The sequence below is a fragment of the Dermacentor silvarum genome, chromosome 1, assembly GCF_013339745.2.
Source record: "Dermacentor silvarum isolate Dsil-2018 chromosome 1, BIME_Dsil_1.4, whole genome shotgun sequence".
NCBI classification, from domain to species: domain Eukaryota; kingdom Metazoa; phylum Arthropoda; class Arachnida; order Ixodida; family Ixodidae; genus Dermacentor; species Dermacentor silvarum.
Genome location: NC_051154.1, coordinates 33,536,949 through 33,564,788, shown reverse-complemented (window position 1 = coordinate 33,564,788; position 27,840 = coordinate 33,536,949). Strand labels below are relative to the sequence as shown.

Sequence of the window (27,840 nt, the reverse complement as noted above, 5' to 3'; positions counted from 1 at the left end):
AGCATGGAGCACTCAAGAATGCACACAATCTATGTTTTCATTTTCACATGAAGTGGTGGGACGTTTTGGGGCGGTATTCTCGAGCAATCACTTTCAGAGGTAGTTTTATTTTCATGAGATTTTGTGTGACTCGGCACCGGACGCATCCATGTACAAGGGGCTGACATTTCTGGCTCGGTGCGAAGCTCGCTATCTTTGCACAATGCCAAATGACTGTCGGCCATATACTTTGACACATGAAACTATCTCCGAAAGTTGTCGCCTGAGAATACTGCTACAGGTTCTGCTTTGTCCTTGGGTTCTTCATGGCCTTCCTGAAAATGCTGGGCCCACTTGAACCCATTTTTTTCTTTTAGGGCAATGGTGCTCAACCATGCGTGTGTGGGGAACCCCTTTTGGGCTGACCCGAGTAGTAGGGGACCGGGGGGCGGGGGGGGGGGGGGGGTTAGCTCCTGTATGATGTTGCGACAAAAAATGGAAGCCTTTGCAACATAAAATTATTGATTGCACAAACAACACATTGTGTACGATATTGCAGCAAATAATGTGAATACGTATTCACAAACATGAATTGGACACTAATTATTGGCGTGTACAAGTAATACATCGAAAGACCCTCTTTACTTTGCTTTTGCTAGCTGGTCAATTTGTGGCATGGTTGTTCTTAAGTATAGCTGCATGTCTGCACTGATGTTAAGCCAGTTGTGCTGCTGCTGCTGCTTAGAATAGCGGAAGCATTTCAGCTGTTTCAAGCCAAACTGTTTTGACATCCACGGTTGCAAATTAAGCTCCATCAGCTCATTTCAGCATCAGCACTTTCATGAGTGAAGCAAGAAAGTTACACTTGCCTAAAAAGGGCCACAAGCCATGTGTCACTACTGTCTCCTTGTCAGCTGCGGATACTGTCTCAGTTGTTGCAAAGTCACTCAGCAACTTAAACGGAGAATGATCATCTCTTCTCACATGACACGGCCAACTTTGATGATTCCTACAGAAGCCCTTCACTTTGTCACCACACGATACAACATTACTCCCAACCCCTTGCATGCTGGAGTTAGCTGCACAAACATGTGACACATAGATAGGCAAGCTTAGTGAGTAATGAAGTGTCTTTGAAAGGCAAAATGCTCTCATCCTCCTGGAACTCAAAAACGCTGGGTAGCACTTTGAAAAGGCGACTGGCCTTAAGCCTTGCTTTGATGCTGTTCACAATTTTGAGAACATTCTGCATCACTACTCGCTAGCTCTTGGCTGAGTTCCTTTGATGCCAATGCCTCCCTGTGAAGCATACAATGTATAAATACTACTGAACTAGTCACTTGCTTGACAAGGCCTAGCAAATCTGCTGATTGGCCAACCATTCTGCGGGCACCATCAGTGCACACTCCCACACACATATCCCAACTAAATCCATGCAGAACAAAAAAAAAAAAAAAAAAAAACTTTAGAAGGCGCCGAGTGCTTTATGGCCGGTTCGTATGGCTTCGTAGTAGCAGCAGTAGCGATGGTAATAGTGACTTCCTTTAATTTGCATAGTGTTGCGAAAGGTGTGACGCGCGGCACACTCTGCTTTTGAATTTGATGCGGGGGCTTCGCGGAACCCTAATTAAGAACCACTGCTTTAGGGCATCCTCTGCTTAGGTCTATTGCACCATTTGATTAATTGCTGCACCATTCTTGCCAAATTTCACAAGAAATTTGGTATTGAACTTTTGTTCCGCCTATTCGCCAATCTCCGTTTCGACGAAGACTAGAAATGGTTGCACAAAATGTGCATGCATAAAATTGTGCCTTGTCATAAAGCAGTCCTGTTCGTACCAGAGATCAGCTGGGTCTTTGCAATTGGAGAGAGTGTCGCCACTACACCCTGTCCCATTTTTTTGCTGACTCTCTGCATAAACTTTTCGCACCGACCTTCTGTGTTCTTGCTAACACACTTCTAATGATAAGTTAAATGTAGCTGTCGCAAGCCACTGCAAAGCAGGTGCATGTGATAGTATGTCTACTGCGCCATATTTTAGCCCTAGTCTCTTCACCGTGGAACAAATTTTCACTCCTTTTCAGCGAAGCTTAAGGGCTTGTCAACATTACTAACCGTGAGAGTAAATACCCTGATTGCCTGTTCTGAAGGAAAAAAAATTGAGTTTTACCTCCAATTTCTGTGTAGCCGTCATTGTATGCGACTCAAATATCTCGCCTATATCTTTTGTGTATTGCATAATGCAGTGTGGGTCAAACCATGTATTATTTGAGTTTTAGAATAACAACACAGCTGCAGTGAAACCACCTTTTCCAAAACTGCTGCTTGCTGTTATGCGTTTTACTTATAAAATGAGTCTTCTAAGCTTTGACGCTAGGAAGGTGACAAACTGTTAGTGGGCATGAAACAATAGTAATGAACATGAATGCATCTTCTTTAGCTGGTAACTTCTCTGCGCAATTTCCCCAGGTACAGGAGGAAGAAACGCCAGAAAATGTGGCATCAAAACCTGGGCAATTTTTGGGCCTTGTTTGGGATCCTTTGGAAAAAAAACGAAGGTGGAATCGTGGGTTTTGAGCCACCTTGGCTTCATTCTGCATATCCCTGACTCTTGCTAAGGTGGGGCAGTGACTGTGGGAAGGCATTTGATGTGAAGCAATAATTGTTTATCAAAATGATGCTTGGAATTTTTCAGCTTGGTGGGCTTGGCAAGGTCAATGTCCCCTTGATGTCAGACTTCACAAAGAAGATCTCAAAGGACTACAATGTACTGCTTGAAGATTCCGGGACTGCATTGAGGTGGGTCTCTTGCATACACAGAAGTTGAAATAAGATGATTGTATTTCTATTATGTAAAGACCTGCAGTCACAAACTTTCTTGGCTATTAACTGTGCCCCACTTAAATGTAGCCACGAGGGTGATCTCCGGCAACTTCTTGAATAAAGAAGGTCCTGGGATAATGGGAACTGGATGCTGGCCTGCAGAATGTGAAATGGATGTCCAACCCACGTGGCCATGGGAGGGTGCCAATAACTGCTGTGAAAAAACTTTTGAGAATCTACCTGGGAGCATCGCTTAATGTCTGGCAAACTAGAATGGTGATGTTCCTTCCTCAAGTGTGTCTCTCACCCTTACAAATTTCACTGCCTTGTGAGCCTGCCAGGAAGGCTGTTTATTTCAAGTGCTGTTGAAGGTATTTGTCATTTTACATACCTACCAAATATAGCTTATTTTGGGGCTTCTGTGTTGACAGATTTGACAGCTTATGAAAAATTATGTTCATACTTAGTATGTGCTTTTCTTGCAGGGCATCTTTTATTATTGACCCCAAGGGCATGATTCGTCAGGTTACAATCAATGATGTGAACTTGTACAGATCAGTGGACGAGACACTTCGGTTATTGAAGGCGCTGCAGTATGTTGAAAAGCATGGTGCAGGTGAGACTACTTCTTTTTTCCTTTTTCTTTCTTTCTTTTATTTTTTTTTTTTTTTTTAGCTTTTGGTCGAAGGACTTGGTTCCTTTGTGTCAGAGTAGTTTAGAAGCTGTCAAAATTGCCGTTCGTATCAACATTGCAAAAAAGACGTGGTTAAGCCTCCTTCAAACCTACACAAGGAGTATTGGCATTGACATATTCTCACTCTTCTTTCTTTAAGTGATAATGGTATGAAGCTTGAATTCATGCAGTGTGAAAAAAATAATTAGTTATATATTCTTAATCAACCAGTTCCAAATGTGTGCTGAGTGCAGCATGCTTGGTGCTTAAAAGGACCCTGAAACGATTCTGTACAGACGTACCGAGTCGTTAGGCTAGGTCCTTCTGATCATTAATTGACGCATCTGAGTGCTCTGCATAAAGCTGTAATTTATTATAATGTTTTAAAAAGGCACATTGCTACCGATTGCAGCACGCCAATCGGCTGAGTTTTCAGCTGCCCCTGACCAGGTGACGCGATTTGACCATATGATCTCAGTAGTGCGAGCTATTCGATTGGCTGCCCAGGGCGCGTCATCGATAATTTTTCCAACATTATGGTGAGAGAGGTGGCATTGTGCACGCAATTCCTTGGCTTCAGCAGCAGCAAACTGCTACTGCTGAGACGTTCATTTAAAAAAAATGACGCTTGGCGACCATGACATATTTCCAGCTATTTTTAGTGTTTGTAGTACACAAAAGGATGGCCTTCGAGGTTGGCTTCTGTTATCCAGGGCACCGTTTTTGGGGGTGCCAATTCATTTTGTCACCATTCAGTGTTGCCAGATTGCCGTACAGTTCAACTGCGACATAAAAAAATTCAAATACAAGTTTTCTACTGCACTGAATGCACTCAAATTTTGACAGCTTGCTGTGGGATGTGTACGTTTTAACATGCCACACATAATTCAAGCTCAAAATTTTTGTGTCATGAGTCAAGGCAGCACGAGGCATCTGCTCTTCAGAATGTTGGGATGATGTGTGACGCGCATCAGGCTGCATGATGGGCAAACACGAAACATGCGACCTCAACTAACAGAAAATTTTAATTGGATAATTCAGTGAAGCAACAGTGCTGAGAAACAGTCGGTAAACAAGTGTTTTGTATTGCGGGCCTTGTAAACTGTGAAGGTAACTTTGTCTGGAAGCATGTTTGTTTTGTATTGTTAATTACTCGGACATTTTTGCAGTTCCTTCTGTGTTGGCAGAATCAGTCTGTGACTATTATTTAAAGTGGTATTCACATGGGGGAGAAATCCCTCACTTTGCAGCGAAGGGTACGCATCACGTGATGAAAATGTCACGCCTTTTCGAGACCAATATGCTGACGTAGGCAATGCTGGTTGATGGAAGACGTTTTGCTGCGCCAGTTCAAAACAACCCCCCATGGCGGGGGAGACAGTGGGGATCTTGCCGACTAGTCTAGCAAGCTATCACACTGTGCTCTCCTATCACAGTATCAACACCAATACACCTAATAAGTGTACTGGCAGGCCTTTAGAGCTATTTGGGATGTGCCTGTGGCGATTTGAGCCCTTGGGGGCTGTAAAGAGCATGCATTCATTTTTCAGACATTTTCGCTGCCACTAGGGAGTCCAAGAAATTGGATGTTGACTGTACTTTATTTTATCCAATGATTTGTTATGTCTGTATTAGGTACAGTTAAACCTGGATATAACAAAATTGACAAATTCCCGAAAAACTCCGTTATAAAGAGGATTTCGTTATATGCAGGTTCGGCACGAAAATTTGAAAAAGAAACGCTTACCGTATTTACTCGATTCTAACGCACCCTCGATTGTAACGCGCACCCGTTTTCCGTTTTCGTTGAAGCACTCATGCTTGGAATGTCACACCAGGTACTGGATGCGTGGACGTGTGTCGTTTTGCACAAGCGCGAGGCATCGGAAACCAAGGGCGAGCGTCACGATGGCGTTGTAGCGTCGTATAGTGTTACAGTAGAACCCCACTGTTACGTCGTTTTCGGCCGGTCCCGGCACAGCTCCCATAGAACCCAATGCATTGGTAACCCCGCTGTTGCGTCACAACTGTGGGACCGTTCCCGCACCGTACGTTGCGAACTGCCACTCCGCGCCGGCCCGAGCCGCCATTTTGACTTTTCGTGTCGCTTGGCTTGGTGGCTTGACGATGGCATTGGCCGCCCAAAGTGCCGGGGGCGACAACTATGACGTATTTTCGGTTTCAGCCAGCAAAACTATGGCCCTTGAGATCCGTATTTGCTATTTAAAGATGGTGTCTATGACACGTTGTGGCCCTAAAATTGGTTTTGGCTCATAGATGTCCCGTATAAAATCCAAGGGCGATAACGCAGTCGCCGCGCGCCGTATGCTGTATGTGCAAGTGAAAACGTGCGAGGGGAGCCGGCCACCGCGTTTAAATCTCGCACGCGCGCGAAAGAAAAGCAAGGAGGAAGCGCGCCTTCTTCCGTTGCGCTCAAGGCACCAGCGAGGGGGGAGGGATAGCGGGGCGGCATTGTAGCGAGGGGGGAGGGATAGCGGGGCGGCGTTGTACTGTACTCTGGCATTAACTGTGTACTGCGCGGCGGCGCGCGGTCGCATGGGCCATATCTTGAAAGCGATCTGCGTTGGGGCCGAGTCTAGGCAGTGTAGGATGCGTCGGCGGCTCGTAGCTTTGTGCGTGCTGTGTGTTCTCGGCGCTCAGTTTGCGTTGAAGCGATAGAGTCGGATAGACAAAAGCACGGAGGTCACTTCGCTCGCTTCTGCAGCAGCGCATCCACACGCCGCCAGCGTTTGACAGCGCGTGTCCGCGCTCATCGAGTGTGATGTGTCACAGCGTCTGCCAGCGCGTCGGCAACATCAACTGGAAAAAAAGAGTACCGGCTTGGCAGGCTAGGCCAGTTGCAGCAAGCAGCAGGATCAGGTTTGAATGAAGGGAGGGGGAAAGGTCACGCCCGCGGCGGCAAGATCGCCGGGTCGAGGGATGCAGGTCCACCTCGCACACGCTCGCACACACGCACACGTGCACTCGTTTTGCATTCCGTCGTAGCTGAGAAAGTGCTTCCGGTTGCTGCTCGCGCAAAAATGCCAAAATTTGGGGCGAAATCTCTAGGTTCATTATATCGAGGGCGTCTCCCGCTGCCACTTCATTACGTGGAGGTCTCAAATACATCTTCTTCTATGGAGTAATGGCGGGGAATATAGAAAAACTTCGTTATATCCAGGAATTCGTTATATGGAGGTTCGTTATAAGCAAGTTTAACTGTATATTGAGGTTTACTGTATGTGCCAGAGATGGTAGTAGTCTGGCATCTGAGACTACTAATTGTGAACTTCTGGGGAAGATTGCACTTCATACCACAGCACCACAGTTGTATACCTTGTGGATTGCATACGAGTGCAAATGCTTAGAAATCTATTGTCCGATCTTGTGACACCATACACCCTGCTGAAGTGTGACTAGCGGCAGCAACCAAAACAGTCTTTAGTAAACATGTTTGCACTCTGGGAACATATTGCAATACTAGGCTATCATGATTGTAATTGGTGACTTGTATTAATGTATCATCACTTCTAGACATGATGGCTAAATGACAATGTCACTAGCTGTCGAGATGGCTAGTGAAGAGCGCATACTTGTGTTCATCGTTATCAGTACTTATCATGTGACCGTTGTGCTTGAAGGCAACTGAAAACACCCCTAGCAATTGGGGCTTTCCAGACTTGAATTTGATATGGTACAAGCATACACTAAGCAGTGGCTTTTCTAAACTGCAAAGGTGCAGCAACAGCGTATGGTCAGTAATATGGGTGAAGTGGTAACTCAGAGTGTGATACGCTAGTGCCTCCCATTTGGTTTGCAAATAATTCTGCTTCTCATGCAAAAGTGTGCATGATTGGAACCTTACTGGTCATTTTTCTCTATTAATGTGGTGTTAAAGTACTGCACCACCACCACACGAAGATGCATCATTTTTCAAAATGAGTGGCTCACTAGTATTCTGCAGAATTCTTCAAAAATGCAGTATACAGTGGAACCTCGTTGGTACGATTCTGCGATGCATTGGCGTTCCAGTTAGGTTCTTAACTAAACGTAGCTTTTTGCATTGAAGCACAAAATTAACTGGAACGCCAATGCATTTCTCCGCAAAGTTAGGGAATTAATATCTCAAAACTGGTGTCATCCTGAGAATTAATCTGCTCCCTGGTCCCTGCGTGGAGTCTTGCGAACTCCACGGCTACAATTTGTAAATTGCAATATAGGCCATCAGGTAATTAGATAAAAACTTAATTATTAATTTTTTGTTAATTAGTCGATTATGCATTTCAATTTTTTGTGCAAGTAATGTTCGCCTCTTCGAGTAGATTAGCTCATTAACTAGAATTGAGCTATCTGCCGCAGGCAACCTCAAATAAATTTTGAAAGTGTTTGCTGGAACACCCTGTATATCAAGCGTTTAATATCCAAAAACCATTAGTTCAAAATTTAGGAAGAATTGCCCTACACAAGGCACTACTGGTAATAAATTACTTCCAGCACGTGTCGAATGGGTGCCGCAGTGCTATAGTTAAGCTGCCAAAGGCCCTCTCCCCTTGAGTTCTCCCTGACTTTAAGCACTGGACAATGCCATGTTGCACTGGTGAAACAAATAGCCAGGTGCAGCACCTTCTGAACTAGCTCAAACAGTACAGGTGCATCGAATGGGCCTATAGTGAAATTGCCGGCTGCAGTCTCCACATTTCCGTGAGGCCTCAGTAAATATTTGTTTTCAGCTGCCTCAAAAAAAAAAAAAAAAAGTACAAAATGTGTACTTACCATTATAATATTGTAAAAAATTGAAAGCAGGGAGCATTTGATGGAGTTGCGTTAGGGCTTTTCTCCTTTTCTGCAGTATTGATAAATTGTGCATACATGTGTAAGTGCACTGCAACTCTGAAACTGTTAGCATTATGCAACGTGGATCTTCAGAAGTATAGTAGAGTTTAAACCCAGATCAATCTCTGCTTTGTGTTTTTCAGCAATCTGTGCATCGTTTGAACCCGAACCTGTTGGGGCACGTGGGGGTGAGCGCACCAGTGCGCGCAGCAGAGTGGATAAGTGATGCCTGTTGCCTGGGACCTTCGTGCACCATCCATTGTCAGCACTGACCACCTTGTGACAATGATCATCGTCTCCTTTTATGTAATGGCATATTTTGTTTCTGTTATCTCATCTGTACAGTACTTCACCTGCACTGTAAATATTTCAGGACGATTTAAGCTGCTGTTATAGTGCTCATTTAATTTTGCCACCTGAGGAGAGTGTTTTTGGGCATGGGAGATGTGCAACTTCTCTCATGCGTATTGTTGTGCTTCCTCAGGCACCTAGGTGCTTTTGTTGTTGGTAGGCTGGAGAGCCTTTGATGAATTGCTGAGCGCTGTCCCATTGTCACTGATTTGTGTCTTTACGGTTATTTTCATTTTGTGTGAATTTTAAATTATTTTTAGAACAACCTTTCCTTTTTAGAAAGAAAAGACAAGTGCATGCATTGTGTAAGAGGCTATTTACTTCTGTTGGCAATAGGGATCCTGATATTTTGTTTACACCCAACTCTGTTGCATGAGTGAGTGTCGACAAGAAATTAGGTTTCCTTAAGTTTGTTTTCTTTTGTGTATATGTGCAGTAGTCTCGGAACGCGCACTTACGTGCTTGTTTCCTCAGCGAAATAAATGCGGTTGTTCTTGAATTTTGGCTATCTCTATCTCGATCATGAAACTCAGCTGTCATTGATTGCATGACACAGCTGACTTAAGATAGTTTAAAAAATGTCTATGTGCTGTCTTTGTTGCTCGAGAGTTTTTTAACTTTGTCATTTAGAGCCATGCAAAAATAAGATGACGGCCTGTTTCATTCCCGAAAGTGTGTCAAGGCTCCAAATGTATTCTAAAATGCAATTTCAGCACAATTTTGTCATCATAAACGTATCATACATAACACTTTGTAGTGTTACTTGAAATTCTCATAATTTTCAAGTAGGTGCACCATGTAGATCATGAAAACTGGCATACTTCTGCATGTGGACGCTATGCATTGTACATATTTGAATGGTTGTCTATGTCCACATTGCTAATGTCACCATCTCATTGAAAGTTTACATCAGTATACCTGGCAGCAAAAACAATAACCTGCTGGGAAGCATTAGCAAAGTATTAGACGACTGCATGAAGCAGTGTTCATAGTTTTATCGGCCATATAAATAGCAGTAAACATTCGTTTACTAATCAAATTAATAAGCATGATGTCACGCGCGCACAGGCAACCGTGAACAGATCTCGCTCAATAACAGCGAACACATGCTGTAACAACGCTGGCGTGAGGAAGAGCATAAACAGAAAGGAGCAAACACTTTGTGCTGCCTCTCTCTTCAATGACTGAAACTTGAGATTACGCAATCTGCAGCACTAGGCGTGGGAAACGTGCAACCTTTGCACCCACAAGATAATATCTCCAAGATAGGGCAGGGCGCGTGGGCAGTGTGGACAGTCATGCATAGACACGGCAGGGCTAGTGGAGGAGACATGCACTTAAGTGCGCTTGATCCTGTGACCTCCAATATTGTGCACACGAAAGAAGGCACTCGTCAAGCCACCTTCCTTCTTGGATCGTTGTCACACGTTTTTCCCTCCCACCCACAGCATACAACACATGCGGCGCGATAGGATCTTATTGCACTTGGACTTTATGCGAAATATCATGGCGATGATGACGGTGAAAATTTGCCACTGTAATTCCTATCGCAATAAAAAGACAGACTCCAGAGTCCTGAGTCAATTACTGTGCTAAGCAAGTCCACTACAATGTACCCCTTCACATGACCTAACAACCTGAGTCATGCAACTGAATGAATGTATATAGTTGCTGCTCACGATTAGTCTTCAATTGAACACCACTGTGTACAACTCGGTAACTATTGTCACTTTGTGCCCCTGTAAGCAGGCAAACTTGTCCCAAGTGGCAGTTCTGGCCATCAGTGACATGGTGACATTTGTAGTTCTCGAGCCTGTCAATTGCGCGAGTCAGGAACAACTCCAGCAAAAATGTACAGCCTTCGTCAAACAAGAGAAAGGAAACCAAAGTGCTAGATTTTTTGTTTATCAGAACCATATAAAGCCAACAGACGATGAAGCCAAGGAAAGCATGGGGGAAATTAACTGCAATTGAAATTGAAATGTAGAAAATAATTAAGAAAGGGGAAATAAAACTGAAAAGCCTTGCAGTTTTTCTGCGAGGCTTTTCTTTCGAGGAACCCGTATAGGTTTCCTTTGTAGCAATTGCTAAGGTTAGGTGGATGCCTCATTTTTCCTTTCAATTACTTTTCTCCACCTAGCGGCTTTCTGCTGAATTATTACAGTATAGACCACTTATAATGTAACCGCTTATAGTGCAGGACCGGATATAATGCGGTCTTTTCAGACTCCCGTTAATTTTCCCATAGCACCCGATGTATACGCGTATCGCTCATAGTACAGTTGTGGAACACGAAATACCGGTTACGGTGCGGCTGCCTGGAAGTTCGGCAGTCAACCTAGACGGCAAACGCTCCCCTCAAGCCATAAATACAGTATTTACTCGAATCTAACGCGCACTTGTTTTCTGATAAAACAGGTCCGAAAATAGCGTGCGCGTCAGAATCGAGTACGACCCTAAATCTGCGTTATCATATACAGTGTAGACCGCTTATAACGTAAGTCGCCGGAGTCGCGAATATCCGCACTATAACCAAAGCAACAATTTTCAAGGCCTGCACATATACAAAACGTGCACCGAGCCGCCATGCGTATGCGACAGTCGAGGAATGCGGCTAGAACGTTTGCATTCAATTTAGTCGAATCTCGTTAATTTGAACCAAATCACGCGGCGGCGCCTCCGACCAGCATTGCACCAGCACCGCCATAGAGTAAAAGCTTAGGAGAGACCCCCCAATGTCGTGTGCGAACAAAAATAAATAAATAAAAATGCAGCGGAAATTTCACCCTCTCTCAAATGGCAAGGTCGCCGATTCTGGGTTGCGCAGGAACATGCGTGTACGTGCCGACGTCTCAGTCACGCTACCGTAGCCACGCGTAAAAATTGGCAGTGAACCCTTCTTTCTCCTTTATGCTTCCTCTACTTTTTAGTCACGTGTTGACCTTGCACGCTGCGGCTACGGCGCAGAGGGAAGCAGCGGCGCTGTCCCAAGCCAGCCAATGAAGCTGCCCATGCCAGCAAACGCCTGCTTCCCGATAACGGCAGAAAACAAAACTTCGGAGAGCTGGCGCCGGGCCGGCTGGAGCGGCGGTGCCTGCGGGCGCGCACGGTGACAGTCGAAAGTGAGGGAGCTACGAGGGAGGGCGAGGGGAGCCACCGAAACGGAGTTGCCGAGGCGAAAACCGCTTCCCTGCTGCCCTCCTCCCTTACATTCCACGGTCTCCGCGTGCGCCCTTCGCCGTGCCGTGTCGGCGCCGCCCGTTCCCTCCCTCAAGTTTCGTTTACTGCCGTTATCGTGCAGCGAGCCTTGGCCGGCGTTGGCAGTTTCGTGGCCCTCGCTCGCTATGCGCGCCGTGATATTTCACGACTCACACTCAAGATTTTGGTTTCAGCCTCACTGGCTGTTCGTTCGCACCACGTGCCCTTCTCCTCCACTTCGTCTCTCTTTCTTCCTCGAGCACTCCTTGGGGCGCCCGTTTGAGGGGAGCGTTCGCCGTCTCCGCTGACTTCCGTACTCCCAGGCAGCCGCACTGTAACCGGTATTTTGTTTCCCGCAACTGCACTATAAGCGATACGTGTATACATGGAGTGCTATGGGAAAATTAATGGGAGTCTGAAAAGACCGCACTATATCCGGTCCTGCACTATAAGCGGTTACGTTATAAGTGGTCTATACTGTAGCTGTCGGCATTTCAAAATGGCCGCCTCGCACGCGCGTTGAGCCTAGCTACTCTCTCTATGTGCTGCAGTACACGTGTTTAGGCAATAGTCTACCGTCTGTCTTCACGTTCTCTGCGTCTGCTCAATCAGCATGAAGTACTGAGTTCATCTTGATGCTGCATTTAAAAGGAAAGTGTGTGGAGACGGACGGAAATCGGGCCGCGTCACGGTTCTTCGGAGAATCTGAAACTTGCGTTCAGGACTGGCGCAAACAGAAGGAGAGGATTTTCGCCTGCAATGCAATGCGGAACGGTTTCAGTGGACCGAAGCCGGACGTAATCTGCGACGATCCATTTTGGCGATACAATCACCTTGGCCCTATCTTGAAAGCAGTCTGCGATGGGGAAAGTCCGCTGCGCGCCGTGTTTTCGCCGCTTATAGGTCACGTTGAAGCGAGAGGCATGATAGCACGAAGGTCAATTCGCTCGCCACGCTTCGTCACTCGAGCGTTTTGACAGTTTGTTTTCGTGGTCAATGAGCGAGATGTGTTCATGTTTGCTTGTGCGTGCGTGACGCCGTGCGTGTTTATTTAGTAAGCGAATATGGAACCTAGAGCACGGTGGCAGCAACGGCAGAAATGCACCTGGAGTGTCCATTATAGGAATAAAATAGTTGTTTTGGTTATAGTGCGGTACCGCGTATAGTGTGGATATTTGCGACTCCCGCGACTTACGTTATAAGCAGTCTACACTATACGTCAAAACATTTGCCTTTGTTTCGAGTTGTGAATAAATTCGACTTCGCCATGCCATCTGCTAGCCTCCTGGTTAGCTCAGATGGTAGAGCGGCCGCCCGAGAAAGGCAGTGGTCCCGGGTTCGAGTCCCAGACCAGGACGAATTTTTTTTCAAATGCGGGGCTAGTCTTTTGAGGAACCCATATGGGTTTCCTTTGTGGCAATTGCTACAATTCAGTGGATGCCTCATTTTCCCTTTAATTAACAGATACTTTCTACACCGTTCTACGTATCTGTGAAGAAACATGTTCGGTATGCCATCTGGGCTGCTTGATTTCTTATTGTCTAACTCAAGCAGAGCCAAACAAATGCTTTTTTGATCTATGACTAGATTTGGGATATCAAGACAGCTTTGCTGAACGAATGTGACCCGACTGGTGGAACTAAGAAATGCAGATGAAAAGTGCTCGGTGAATGCTTTGGCCATACGGTTGCCGTCAGTAACGATAGCATCCTCGAACTTTAGTTTGCTGACAGGATCTTTTTTCTAATGTTCAATGCAGCCGAAACTTTTGGGGATCATTTATAGGAAAATTATACATCCTGATGTAGGAAGTGGACTTGGACAACTATTCTTAAGTGCAATTCATCATGAAGCAACTACAGTGAAACAGGGCCCTTGTGAGCAGTAGAATGCGACAAGCATTTTACGCAACATTTCAAATGCAGTGTCTTGCGTGAGATCTAGGACTTCTTAGTGTTTCCTTTTTTCGTCTGTTTATACATATTTGCGAATGCAATCGCCAACAGTGGTGTCGAACTGAATGTACAAGTCATTTACAGGCAAAGTGCCCGCAGCATATTCTTGAATGAAAATATCAGTCCTGTTCTGGAATGTCTAATATTCTCATCTTGGGTGCAATTGCAGTCAGGAAATGTTTATACAGCTTCTCAGTTTTTTTTTTTTTTTTTCGCCACATGGTTCGTGAAAAATACTTCGTGATCCTATATCCAGGGGAATGTAGTTATTGAGTAGCCAAGCTCACAAATGTTATTGGAAACAAACAAGATGTAGTAAAGAACTACAAATAGGCATACAAGCGGGCGTGGGTTTATTCATCACCAGCTGTATCAGACGAAAGGAAAAAGCGATGCCGAGCAGCTCCTCAGAATGCTGACAAGGTGATTGAACACTAAGCAAGTCCCAGTTTAGTTTGGGCAGGATAGAATCACTGCGAATTGTGGTATAAGCATCGCACTCTGCAGTATTCGTGCAAGAAGTCGTGTAATGCTTCTAGAAGGCCAGCATTTGAGGGTCTGTATTATAATAGGTGAACATGGATTCACCACATTTCACTTAAGTATGGTAGGGTATCACGGTGTGCTCAATGCCCTTTTCAGTACAAATGCAATGCAACACCCCTCAAACTCCGGTTGTGATGAATCAAATTATGCTAATTGGCGCAGCTTCATTGGAAATGCTGTCGCAAAGCATTTTGTTTTTTAAAGAGCAGTTATGTTTGAGTTATACACACGAAAAAGATGCTCGAGATCATCGGCTTTGTGTAGAAGGCTTCCTGCATTAATGCTCATCACAGAAAATGGTTTTAGGGTAACGTGGGGCTTTGGGACGTGGAGACAACCAATGGGGACATTGTATTGCAGTTATTGGGAAACACAGATCATTAGAGATTTAATGGCACCTTAGTGCCATGTGCACCATCCCATATATTTTTCCATTGAGTTTAAGTCTGTCAAAAGTCAATCCAGCCTTGTTACCCATATCTCTATTCTCCTTTGTTCACCCAGTTTCTTCCAGATCGCCTGCACATGCAGTGAGAAATCTTCAGAGATGCTATAGTTGCTACTTTTTAGGTTGCTGCAATTTTTCAACATTCTTACCTAATCTCTTCTGTCTGCATGCTTAAAAATTACTGCGCGGCATTTGTTAGGACCTGGCTGCCAAAGTCCAATTCATTCAGTGTAACTATCGGGAGGTTTATAAATAGTTTTTGAGGAAAGATGCTAATCGAAGATATTTGTTTTTTTTTTTTAAATATATAACCTAGAGCAAGCAATGAAATTCTGGCTGCTTATGTAGTTTTTTATGCTGATTTCAAATGTAATCTGTTTTCATCCTCTATCAGACTTTTCGCAGACGACTGCGTACTTTATCGTCGCATCAAGGACCAAACCGACCATGCAATACTTCAAGACTTACATTTAATAGAAACCTGGTGTTCCAATTCTCTTATGAAACTTAACATCTCCAAATGTAAAGTTACGCGGATCTCCCGTAAGCACTCTAACAAGGAATACCAATATTCTTTAAACTCGACAACCCTATCCACCGTTGAATCATATTGTTATCTCGGTATCACCATTAACAGCAAGTTGACCTGGACAGACCACATCACAAAATTGGCTACCGACACTACTAAATTACTTGGTTACGTCAGACGCAACCTTGCCCTGTGCCCCCCATCGACACGAAAACTAGCCTATGAAACTTTCATTCGAAGTAAACTTGAATACGCCTCAGCTATTTGGAGCACAAAGCTTACTTGATCAACACTTTAGAATCAATACAGAATCGTGCCGCTAGATTCATCTCTTCCAGGTACAGCCGCCAAGAAAGCGTCAGTAAGATTAAATCATCCTTAGGACTCGAACCATTGTTGTTGCGTCGGAAAATTGCAAAGCTGTGCCTTTTCCATCGACTATATTATAATTTCCCACACCTGCATGGAAAGCTTCTTATTCCACCAACCCGTACATCTCGTCGCCCTTTTAACTCTTGCAGCATCCAGTGCTTGCATGGTTCAACATCTTTCTTTAATCAATCGTTTTTGCCTAGCGCTATCACAGAGTGGAACAAATTACCAGATACAGTTTTCAGCGAGCGTAACCACATTATCTTTAAACAGCTGCTTACTGATTACCTTAAACTCTAACTTTATAATGACCGTACTGTGTTTTCCTTCCTTCGCAATTGCCGATTGGGACTTTTTTTGCTGATTTGATTTTGCATTGTATTCGGTGTGCCGCGAAGTTTTTCCTCCTTTTTTTTGTGTTCCTTTTCTTTTTAGTTGTTTTCAAACGAAATCCACAGGCTGTAGGAAATTGTAACCATGTCTATATTCCTATTCTTACCTCCTGTAACCCCCACCCCCTTATGTAATACCCCGACAGGGGTCCTTAAGGGAAAATAAATGATGATGATGATGAATAGTGATTAGCATAGTTTTTGTTCTGTCCATGACAGTGCTAAAATGTAGGCCTTTTTCCCTCCACTTTTTCTATCACTAAACTTCCATAATTACGGGCCATTGATGGCTCATATTCCTCCACATCAACTCTAGAATGCTGAAAACTATTTAGGAAGTGCATACAAAATATGTTAGTAAAGGTGAAAAATTAGAACCTGGTAAGTCTAAAATATATAAGTGATATTGAGTAGTTGCAAAGCAGATAACAGCACTCCTCGCATCTTAAATAAAATACGGGTAAAATTTCATCCATATCAGAGTATCAGAAGTACCAAAAACAAGATGGGCAAATTCAAAAAAGTTGCCAAAAATTGCATTTTGAGAAATGCAAATTTCAGTTTAAAACCCACATGCAGTGCTTGGAAAATGCGGCAGAGACATGCTTTTGAAATTTTTTCTTGCTCCGTGGTAGCCCTGGCAACCATGGTTATTTCGAGAATGCAGCTTGGCTGAACTCCACACGTGATCCACAATAGCGAGCGGCCACGCTGTGTTAGCCGCAGGGTGCTAGAAAATAGCACACTTTCGGGCTTTAACAGCCACTTTGTGCTCTTAAGTGTGGTATTAACTTGTTTCAAGTTTAAATTCAGCTTTGATTTTTATTGTCATAAAACTAGAGAAAATACACTTGACGAGATTTAGCTTCATGTGTCTGTAACAGAATGTGAAATTTGCCGACTGAGTGTCAAATTTGATTATGAATATCTTGGAACAGAAACGCTCCAGGAAGTTGTCTTCCAATATTGTCTTAACGTTTCAAATTTAAACACAGTAGAACCTCGTTCATACGTTTTCAAAAAATACGCGAAAAATAAAAGTACGATCCGGGAAAACGTAAGATCCGAATCCAGTAAAAATTGAAGCTGACAAGCCCATATTGAGGTAAAAGGGCAGAAAACATTTATTTCTTGCAAAACAGTTAGTCGAATCTCATTAATTCGAACTGACGCTGTGGTCACGTCAAAGTTATGTGTATTCCAATGGGCGAGAACGCTCGGTAATTCGAACGCGAAAGCATTTGCGACGGTTAATTCGAACATAACCGCGCATCGACAATGCTCTCAGCAGCACGCCAAATCACGTGGCGGCGCCTCCGACTGACAACGCTCCGACACCACCATAAAGCAAAAGCTTAGGAGAGACCCCTCAACACCGCGTGGAGAAATAAAAAAGAAAAAAAAATCCCGCGGCAAAAATTTCCTCTCTCTAATATTAAGGTCTCCGTTTCAGCGTGGCGCCGGAACACGCTTGAACTTGAACAAATAAACTTGAAACTTGAAACACGTGTATACGTGCCGACGTCTCAGCCAACGCTGCGGCTACGGCGCAGAGGGACCCAACGCAGAGGCCCAGTCTGGCCGACGAAACTGCCCACGCCGGCCAACGCTTGCTTAAACGGCAGAAAACGAAACTTCGGGGAGCGGGCTAAGCTGGCGCCGGGCCGGCGGGCGCGCACGGAGACAGTCGAAGGTGAGGGATCTACGAGGGAGTTGAGAGGGGCGAGAGGAGCCACCGAAGCGATGGGGTTGCCGAGGCCAAATGCGCTTCCCCGCCGCCCTCCTCCCTCACCTTCCACGGTCTCCACGCGCGCGCGTCGCCGTGCCGGCGCTGCCGTTATCGGGATGCGAGAGAGAGAGATTGTGGTTGTGAAGAGGAAGAGGCGCTATCGGGATGCGAGCGTTGGCCGCGTGGGCAGTTTCGTGGCCCTTGCTTGCGCGCCGCGATATTTCACGACTCGCACCGTTCGTACGTAGCGCTGTGGTGCACAATTACGTCAAAAATAAGTCCTTTTAATTCGAGCGAATTTTCGGGCCCCTTCGAGTTCGAATTATCGAGATTCTACCGTATTTTCTGCTGGTGCGTCACACCCTTCGACAGGAACAACTCCTTTCGCACACATTGCAAACCCTTGTCCGCATTTTCGTTGTCTTTCGTGCGAAAGATGCTTTGTAAGGCTTCCAGGCCAGCAAGGGCTTCGGCGAAGGTAGCCGGTGGGCGCAGCAAGCCTTCGTTCTCGCCGCTGTCTTCAGGCGCCTCGTCCACCACCACCTCCGCTACGATCTTGGCGAGTCATAGCGCCGCGCGCGTGCGGCGTCCACCTGTTTTCGCCGCTTAGTAGTTCGCGTTGAAGCGAGGCAGCGCAAAGGTCAATTCGCTCGCCGCTGCTGCCGCGCTTCGTCACTTCGGGCGAACGAGCAACGCAGATAAGTCGCTGTGGAGGGGGGGGGGGATTGAGCACTGCAGAGAAGCCGCGCGGCCGCTGGCTGTCTGTCGCTTAGCACCTCACAAGCACATGAGAGTGGTCTTTTTGCACACCTGAATGATAATTTTTCGCTGCAGAACGTATCATACGACCGCAGTTTGCCGCAATGCTGAACGTTGCTGCCGAATAATCGTATTTTCCGTGAACGTATTAACCGGAATGTATTAACATATTCCTCTATGGGGTTATGTTTATTTTTCGCGATTGCGAACGTAGGAGCCGGGAAATCGTAATAAGCGGGAATGTATCAGCGAGGTTCTACTGCATATGCCATAATCGTAATAGCAAATGAATGAAGTTTTTTTTTGTCATTGTGTTTGTGACTAATTTCTTGTGAAAATTGCATCTGCCAAAGCACATAAACCACCTGTGCAAGCAGATTTTGCATAGTTAGCATAGCGTGTTTATTAAAATTACTGTTAATTTAACTTTGAAGACCCTGTATATATAGCACCTTTCCTGCTCCATTGTTTGTGTTTTGCCCATGTTTTTTTTTTTTTTCTAGTTTCCTTCTTGTTTGCTGGTATTCCACTAAGCAATATCATATGATATAAAGCATTACTTACTAGAATCCTCAGTATTAGTGGAAGAGCGCAAGGTTCTTATTGACAGACTAAACCAAAAGGTGGCTCTGTGTGCTGCCGTGGAGGAATTCATCTTTCGTAAGGAAACTGCATTTTCTGGAGAGAGGCGTCTCACTGATTTTTCTTAAGGTACCGGCATATTTAACGAATGGTGAAGTTTAGCAAGTAATGATAAACGTCACCAGTCGGTAAATGCAGTTGATAGTCTCATTGGATACAGGGTTAACTTGGGCGAGTGGTAGCGTTCTACATCTGTATGCTACGGTGATCTGTTGTCCCCATACCTGTGTATCTCCGCACGTTAAAAGGAGATGCTCAGGTGAAGTAATTGCTGACATGCCTTTACAAGGCTAGGTCCACCCGTTGCAGCACCACCATCCTCCTTCTTCACTTCTCTGTAGCCAACTTAAATTTCTTTTTTGCCTACTTCTTCACTTTCCTCTTGTTATGCTTGTCTACTCAGGCACCTGACCAGTGGCATGTCCCCATTCTTGAGGATTGGCCAAGAATCTATTCAATACAGTAATACTGCATGCCCAGTTGCATATAACCAGTGGCCCAAATTGTCTATTCAGACATGTTCAGTGGCTCATGTTCATTTGCATATATCCAATGGCCAAAGTTATTTGGAGACATACTCAGTGGCCCAAGTTGTATAATCGGCAAGACAGCTTCAGCCAATCCACAAAGTGGGAAGGTTTAGTCTTTAAATCAATACTTTAAAAGTTGGTGATTTAGTTCTTTCAATTTGTGTCTTAAAAGGCCCTTCAGGTTTGGCCATCTTTAAGAAAACAGCGTAGTGTATACGTGACGCGTTGATGATTGTGTCTGCAAAGTATAACGGCGCTTGCGCGGTGCTAAAACAGCTAAAATTTGAAACCAAACACCGTGTTCCTTCACTTTCGGGGCAGCCCGCTCCCAGGCACAGAGTCACGGTCACACGCACACATGCCTTTTCCGAGAACGTGTTTCATCATTCACCATTATTAATCATCCAATGTGGAAGGTGCAACGCAGCAAGGAAGGAGGCAAGGCTCGATGCTGTGGTATCAGCTCTGGTAAGGGACAAGACAGCAAACGAACACCATTTCGGAACGCTACTAGAGGCACAGGGAGATTGTTTCTATTGGCAGTGACACTCGCCTCTTGGCGGAATGGTAACAGGTCAGTTAATTTCTTCTGTCTCCTCCAATAATGAACTGATCTGAAAAATTATTTTGGTAAAACGCTTATTAGATGGCGCTTTACACTTTCCAGTGTATCACCAAAATTTACAATGGGACCTGGTGACTTGCCCTTTAAAAATGCAGAGCAATTAGTGTTTTACTTTATTTTCCGGAGTGCAGGTGAATATTGGAACAATAAAAAAATTTTGCGACTCATTATGTGTATGTATGAGAGCATTCAGGTACGCTGCTAGATTAAGGTTTTTTCGATAGCATAATGACCACTAATTCCATAAAGAGGCTTCGTAAGCCAAAACCAACGCAAAAACAGACTTGAGGTACAACAGTTCTTGCACCAAGTCACTGCGACATGAATTTAAACAGCTTTGTCTACTTGGGTCAATTTAAATGTTGACCAGTAAATAAGGCCTACATTGCATTCTGAAGAAACAAAAGACTCAATCTTTGAGTCTTTCAGTGACCACACATTGACGGCTTTCTTTCTCCGCTAGAACGGCCCTACAATGAGGAAATACTTGGAAACCTGTGACGTTGCACTGATATATGCTGGTGCCAAGGTCCTGGCATGACATTTTTAAAGTAAAGTACTTCCTTAATTTTATTCCCCTGTTTTCTGTAAAACTTATTTAAAAGGAAAATTGAAAGGAACACTCAACCAGTGTAAACTTATTTTGTGCCGCTCTTTAGTGCCCTTGCACAAATTAGTTTAAACACACTGTATGGCCATGTAAACACATATAATGTGCTAAGCACAGGTATTGCTTTATTACAACCGCTTTCAAACAACAATGGGTAAAGGAAAGCATTATGCAATGCCGCGCATCTGGCCACACAACCGCCGCTGAACCTACCACGTCTTTCTCTATGTCACACTCCGCCACAGCTGCGGCTACCATAGCATAGTCGCTCTTGCCCCAGGACCTCCTCTCAAAGTCGCTGTAACTCTCAGCGACGTGGAAGGCCGTTTTGATCTGTCAGTATAAAACCTAAGCCATCACATTAAAACCCTGGCGAGGATGCATATTGTGTCTCGTTATCACCCTAGAAGCACCTAAGCCGATCGGGATTAAATTTGTGCCCAGCCCCCTCCCCCCTTTTCTTCCCCTCCTCGATCAAATGCACCCAGCCCTCGAGAAAGATTTCTGACTACGCCCACTGCCAGTGTCACATGGTCACTTTTTCGATCGCGATTGAACCTGATTGGGGTTAAAATGCTGGGTCGCAATTGACTCCTTTTAGCAAGCTGCAGGAGGGAGCCAATTGCGGTGGAGAACTTCGATCCGGATAGGGCTCGATCGCGATCGAAAGTGGCCATGTGACACTCGCAGTTCCGTAGCTACAACTTTTTTTTTTTTTTTTTTTTTTTTTTTTTTTTTTTGCGGGGTGGGGGGAGGGGGGTCATTTGATCGGGGATTTCAGGGGTGGGAGGGGGCACATGGAGGGAGGAAGAAGCATTTTTCCTTCCTCCATGGGTTATCAAGATCGTCCGAACCACGCCTTTCAATACACTGCCTCTGGGATCGGTAGTCGGCGTGGAGGCTAAAGTGTGGGCAACTTTGCATTTTTCTGACGTAGACTCCAGAGTGCTATCTTTCTGCGAAACTTGAGCAAGAACAATGCAGCGGTAAGGGCAAAAACTTTTTTTCGAAGAATTTTAGTCAAATATGCACGTCCCTGTCGCCTGTATGGGAACGGATCCGCGTGCCATATCTCGGCTCAAGTCATAGAACTGTCAAATGCTTTTTATTTTAAACCATGAAACTGACTTTTATCTGGTTCAGGTGCACTGCACTCGTAATATTTTTGAGAGTTACTCGAAGTGTAGACGTGTAATTTGAGTGGTGGCGGAGTGGCGCGCCGCGCGCGCGATGCCATGACCATGTGATCACAACAATGGCGAAGGAGTTGACAGGTGTGGTTTCGAGCTAATTTTTCGAGCTAACATGTCAATTTATACGATCCTACCGACTCATTGTCATAGTTGTAATGAGCGCCTAACTTTCTTGTCTTACGGTGCGATGTTTTTCAATTATTCGGTCGTTTATTTGTTTCTTTGCAAATCAAAATATATTGTCAGCTTGAACACGAATGCAGACGATAGTTCTTTCCATGGAAACCTCTACTGAGCGAATACAACTTTGTAATCGATAGTGCGATTTTGATCTGTTGTGTGTGGCTACTGTTTGTACGAGTTCCGTACGTCGTCAATATTTCAGGGGACGAAAAAGAAATGCTGCGGAAGAAAAATCAGAGAAAAATGTTAAAACAGTTTTACCAGGGCTCAGCAGAAGCTGCAGATGCTGGATTTAATCCGTACGACATCAACGGATCAGATTTCAACCCTGACTTGTACCTTAACAAGGTAACACCTTCAACATGCGTTGCTAATTTTACTGCAGTATGATAGAACTATATATATGGACGTCACTTTCCGCGCATGAGCTGTACGTAGGTTTGTTTCTCTCGGTAGCTGTTGAAAGAGTGTACACTGACCGATTTGATGGATAAAGAGCAAGAGATTTACAAGCAGATTCAAGCACTGGACGGGGAAATGCAGACACTCGTGTACGAGAACTACAACAAATTCATTAGCGCTACAGACACCATTCGCAAGGTAACAACAAAATTTCTAAAATATTTGAATTTAACTTTACCCAATTGCATGCCTTAGATAGCCACTTATTTCGTTTTAACAGATGAAAAATGATTTTAAGAGGATGGAAGAAGAAATGGATCACCTGTCATCGAATATGGCAACAATTTCAAAATTCAGCAGCAGTATTGCTGGAACATTGCAAGGAAGAAGAGAGCAAATGATCAAGCTCTCGAGCACCCATTCTCTTCTGAAGAAGGTAGTTAACGAAGTTTGTTTTCCTCAAAGTATGAAGCATTCGGTCCTTTTATATATACTTTTGTGTCAATTTCAGCTTCAGCTGCTGTTTGAACTACCACCACGACTCAAAGCCTGTATTGAAAATGAATCCTATGAGGAGGCAGTAACGTATGCTTGTGGAAAGGGTCTTGTAGCGGTATGCCAATGCATGCAGGCATGAATTGTTTTCTTTACAGGTACTACACAAAAGCTCAGAAAGTGCTTAAGCAGTACAAGCACATGCCGTCATTTTCTGGAATACATGATGACTGTGCTGCTATTGTAGAAGTGCTCAGGGAGCGTCTGCGAAAGAAGTTCCACCAACCAGAGGTAACTACATTCAGTGGAATAGCTGAGGGAAAATTTTGACCTAATGGTTCCTTTGCAGGTTACCAGCAGAGAATTGGCTGGTGTTGTGGAACTTTTATTTCAGCTGCGTGAGCCAACAAACTCTCTGTGCACTGACTACCTCCTGAAGTATGCTTTCTCATCACAAAGCTTTTGTTCAATTCACTAGATTATCGTCCATTCTGACAGAACAACATTTGCAGTGCACGTCGCCCATTGGACAGGGACATGAAAGAATTGCAACGTCAGGTGCAAATGCTGGTAGACCCTACCACCCAAGGAACAGTCGAACGAAATGGAAAAGATGCAGTGCTTGATCTCCCCATGGTGAGTCATGGTATCACATGAGAAAAAAAAATTGTTTGTTGTGTAGTTTAACTCCAGATGCTTGGCATTCTGTTGCAGCAATCTGCCTCAGATTGCTAAGGCTTGAAGGATTATTTGTGATAGTCATATTTCTTGCTTACCCATTAGAAGAAAGTTTTCCATGTTGCCCACTTCACTACATTGAAAGCTTGCATTTATAAAATGCACAAAGTAACGAGGCTACATCTTGCAAGAACTGCATCATGCAAGGTCTGTATCGTGCAGGTGTGATGCAAATTCAGTAAATTTAGCCGCAGCCTTTGAGGTTTCTCTGGATGAGCAAGCGCTAACAATGTAGTCTCAAAAGATTCCAGACTGCTTGAAGTATATTGCACTTGCTGCCATTTCTGTCATAGCTTTTGTGTGTTGACAACCAATCAGTAATGTGCTTTGTACAAAGTTGTTCTATTGACCCTTTTCGCGGAGCAGTTTGTTTTAGAGAAACGAGATGGCGCTCACGGCAGCGCGCCATACGTCTCCTCAGCGACCGCACATGAATACGAAACAATTACCGCTTCTACCTTGCTTCTGTGCAATCAGCTGTCGCAAATGCAACTGAGTTTTCGCTAACACATTGTGCTCCAATCATGCTAGATTGAATCATGTGGATTGAAGACGTGTGCAGTAGTTGGCTGCAAAAATAGTTGAATGAATCTGTGTGGCCAAGTTCGCGGACCGCTGCTGCAACTGTCCGAACCTCTTACCGGCATTCGAGATGTACGGCTTTCCTCGAGGATACAGAAATTTGCTCATCCACCAGCCTTGTATCGCTAACATTCAAAAAAGGGCTTGATCCCCAGAACATCAGCAAGAGTTAGTACCACTCGTTAAACAATGGCAAAGGGAGTAGCGCCGCTTCCTGTCATAGTAAGTTTCGTGCACGTTATCTATACACATATGTCCCAAATGGCAGGAAAACTTACGCCCACTCTATCGCCGACATATCAAGAATAAGTGAATGGGCGCACACTTGAATATATGCGCACTGTATACGCACAATAAATGACAAACTACACCGATGGCGCACGAATGGCCGAAGCTGAATGGTTCGTGACGCTCCACAAGAGTAAGCGACTTACGAGCTGTAATATATATTTGCTACAAGGTATTACAATGTACAAAACAGCTACGTTTCAAGCCTTGTGCGCAGCAAGAACAACGCTATCGGAACTGAGCACACTCGCGAGCGATTAGGCAGAAAATAATCAGATAGTGGCCGCACAGAGGAACTTCACTGAGTCAGAAACTGACAAGCCACTGCTTCAAAATATTTGCCGAATAAAGACCAAAGAGCAAAACACACTAATCCTGACTGAATTCATGAGCGGAATGTTTGGATAGCTTGGAATACATATTTTGTCCCGCTTTTAGAACAAGCACCATATACGCTGCTTGCGCTGTTTGGACATAGCTTAATCGGCTCCGAAAGTGCTTTTGCATGTTCTCTGAAGCTGTGATCAAAGCTTCGTGTCGTCCACCTAGTCACCGTCTACGATATCTCCGAAAACAGAGGTTTTCTAAGCCGCGCCAGGCGTCATACACTTCCATTGTAAACAAGGAGGCATTGGAGGCAGTTGAGGCAAGCAATGGACGCGTCACCACATGATCAAACATGGCAGCGCCCGCGGTATCGCTGCGAAAAGGGTCAATAAGTTCTGCAGAACTGTACTTTGGCAGGCCATGATGCCTTGTTTCAAGTGCAATACCAGGGTCTTTTGTAAGGGTTCCTTTCTTCCAATACTGTTCCTCCATTTCATCATCCATTGATGGAGTGGCTGATCCTTGCGACAGTCAAAGCATGGCTTCTGCTTGTCTGCTTACTACTGAGGCTATGTTGCATTTCAGTGTGCAAAGTATTGCTGCTCATGAAAGCTTTACTGAATGCACCGCCATGTTTGATGGGACATTTTACATGCTACCTACATTCCATCAGCTTTGGTGAAGGGATTTGTTTTTTCATTCTCGCAATACCTGGCAGCAAGTAATTAATTTGTGCACAGGCTTTTAAATGAGGATTCAGCTCTTTTAATGAAAAAAGGTGGCATGACTGACTTTACACTAAATTGAGATTTAATTATTCTGTAATTAGAAGAACAGACTAGAAATAGTGTAAACGATTATTCTAACGAAATGTTTTTTTTTTTTTTTTCAGTAGTCTGCACCAATTTGGCATAAATTTATGCAACAACATGTTTACCAGCTATCCACCATAGTTTGTGAAAGAAGGGGACATGAAAACAAGCTATAGGGGTCAATATGGATGCATGTTTGTAAGAGTTATATGCAAAAATAATATAACAGCATTCCCTAGAAGATTGCTCTACAGCTTACTTAAAAATTGTGGGACACAGCACTGGTGAGAAGTTGTTTGGAGAGCATATTTTTAAGTAGTTTCTTAAGCTTTTTAAGGAATAAATTTAAGAGCTAAGTACATATTTCTTTATGACATTTATAAACAGCAAGGAGCTGAGAAGCTCAGCAGGTGTGTTGTCAAAATTGGAACTGGTGTAGGTAATAAAATAACAGCCTTTTTTTCTTCCTTTCAGCATATACTGGAATTCACAAATATGGCATGCAACTGCATCATCACTGGATTGTGCAACATTATTGAATCCTACACCGACTTATTCATCAACCGGTTGCCTCTGGAATACTATGAAAAGTATGTACAAAAGCCGTTTAGTAAATTACGAATGCAGAAAACATTCTGTTGTTTCATGTATTGTTGCTTTTCTCGGGGTCCCTGCACCACATTTAGTGGGTTGTACTAGCAAGTCTAATTGCTACGAAGGCGCATTCACAAATTAGAATTTTTCATATGGGTGCACTATTGCAGGAGCTTCAAGCCATAAAACTTGTCTATAAGGACAGCGGTGTCCTCTTCTCAATGAAAATATTCACCTTGGCACATGGGCCTATCCTCCACGGGGTTTCCAAGATATGTAGGAAAAGAGCTCTTTGTTTTTCTTTTTAACATGTGGCAACTGTAAAGCCATGGACAAATGAAATCTGAACAAGAAATTACAAACTACAGGATGCAAGAGGTATTTGAGGACAAGGCTTCGAATTGCCATAGACATTAACATTGTCATTCTGTCTCTCTAGGTGCTTAATTGCACCAACTCTTCTGTCGCCTATCTAGGGCATTATCCCCTTCAGTCACGGTGTACACATTTGTGGACGCAACTAATTTTTGCCATTTCTGTGCAGTTGTGCAGACGACAAAAGATTAAGCTTAGGGTAAATTGAACATTCTGCTTACCTCAACTACCTTCATTTTACTTCTGAGGGAAATATATCACTACCAAAGATCGCTTTGGAGAAGACACTACAGTGTCTGACAGGAGGTGTGTCATGGAACATTTCTGTAGCAATTGCGAAAGAATATTTTTTCTTTCTAGTAATGCTTGCAACCAATAATTAATTGGTTGTAATTTGCCCTAGGGATTCAATTCTTTTTATGAAGAAACATATCATTACGGAGTGCACAATTATTAGATACCTAATCACTCTGTAATTATGGTGACTCATCATAAAATGCAGAAAGGTTCATTTATACCACCTTGACTTGCTCTTGATGGAGTCTGCAGCACCTTTGCATAAAGTTATGTCAATTTCATGCATTTATCGACAGTCGATCAGAATTCATGACTGAAGGGGATATTTCAGGGTAGCCACTTCCAATCTGACACGCAGGAGATGAAACTCTGTTGTAGTCATCTTACCTGCCAACCGCATTGACTTGGAGACCACCACCTTCTTGAATATGACTAAATCCTTTGTTCTCTGGTTGAAACTGGAGCTTATGGCTAATTGCCATCTGTGACAAAGAAAAACAAGCACTTCCAGTTGTCAGACATCACTCAGGCAGTTGAGTTTTTCAAACAGGTAGAGGAC

At 44.2% G+C, this 27,840-nt stretch overlaps 2 protein-coding genes across 16 annotated transcripts in view; both read left to right on the top strand.

Annotated features, from left to right (window-relative positions):
- The window catches only part of LOC119459530 (probable peroxiredoxin prdx-3), a 41,329-nt gene extending 25,047 nt beyond the window's left edge, over positions 1–16,282 (top strand). For 12 of the 14 annotated variants that reach the window (XM_037721305.2, XM_037721308.2, XM_049666334.1 and 9 more), the window contains 3 exons: positions 2,676–2,779; positions 3,289–3,419; positions 8,453–16,282. In XM_037721305.2, the coding sequence (XP_037577233.1) occupies positions 2,676–2,779; positions 3,289–3,419; positions 8,453–8,535 (318 nt within the window). In that variant the 3' untranslated portion in view covers positions 8,536–16,282. Of the gene's footprint in view, positions 1–2,449; positions 2,600–2,675; positions 2,780–2,890; positions 3,175–3,288; positions 3,420–8,452 lie in introns of those variants that run through there. The other 2 variants (XR_005193729.2, XM_037721324.2) reach the window with 2 other exon arrangements.
- A 5,850-nt stretch (positions 16,283–22,132) lies between these two features.
- LOC119459501 (vacuolar protein sorting-associated protein 51 homolog) overlaps positions 22,133–27,840 on the top strand; it is a 45,453-nt gene continuing 39,745 nt past the window's right edge. The window contains exons 1-9 of one of the 2 annotated variants that reach the window (XM_037721249.2): positions 22,133–22,269; positions 22,574–22,719; positions 22,828–22,971; positions 23,054–23,209; positions 23,285–23,358; positions 23,427–23,559; positions 23,618–23,706; positions 23,781–23,904; positions 26,490–26,605. In XM_037721249.2, the coding sequence (XP_037577177.1) occupies positions 22,251–22,269; positions 22,574–22,719; positions 22,828–22,971; positions 23,054–23,209; positions 23,285–23,358; positions 23,427–23,559; positions 23,618–23,706; positions 23,781–23,904; positions 26,490–26,605 (1,001 nt within the window). In that variant the 5' untranslated portion in view covers positions 22,133–22,250. Of the gene's footprint in view, positions 22,270–22,345; positions 22,371–22,573; positions 22,720–22,827; positions 22,972–23,053; positions 23,210–23,284; positions 23,359–23,426; positions 23,560–23,617; positions 23,707–23,780; positions 23,905–26,489; positions 26,606–27,840 lie in introns of those variants that run through there. The other variant, XM_049666323.1, reaches the window with a different exon arrangement.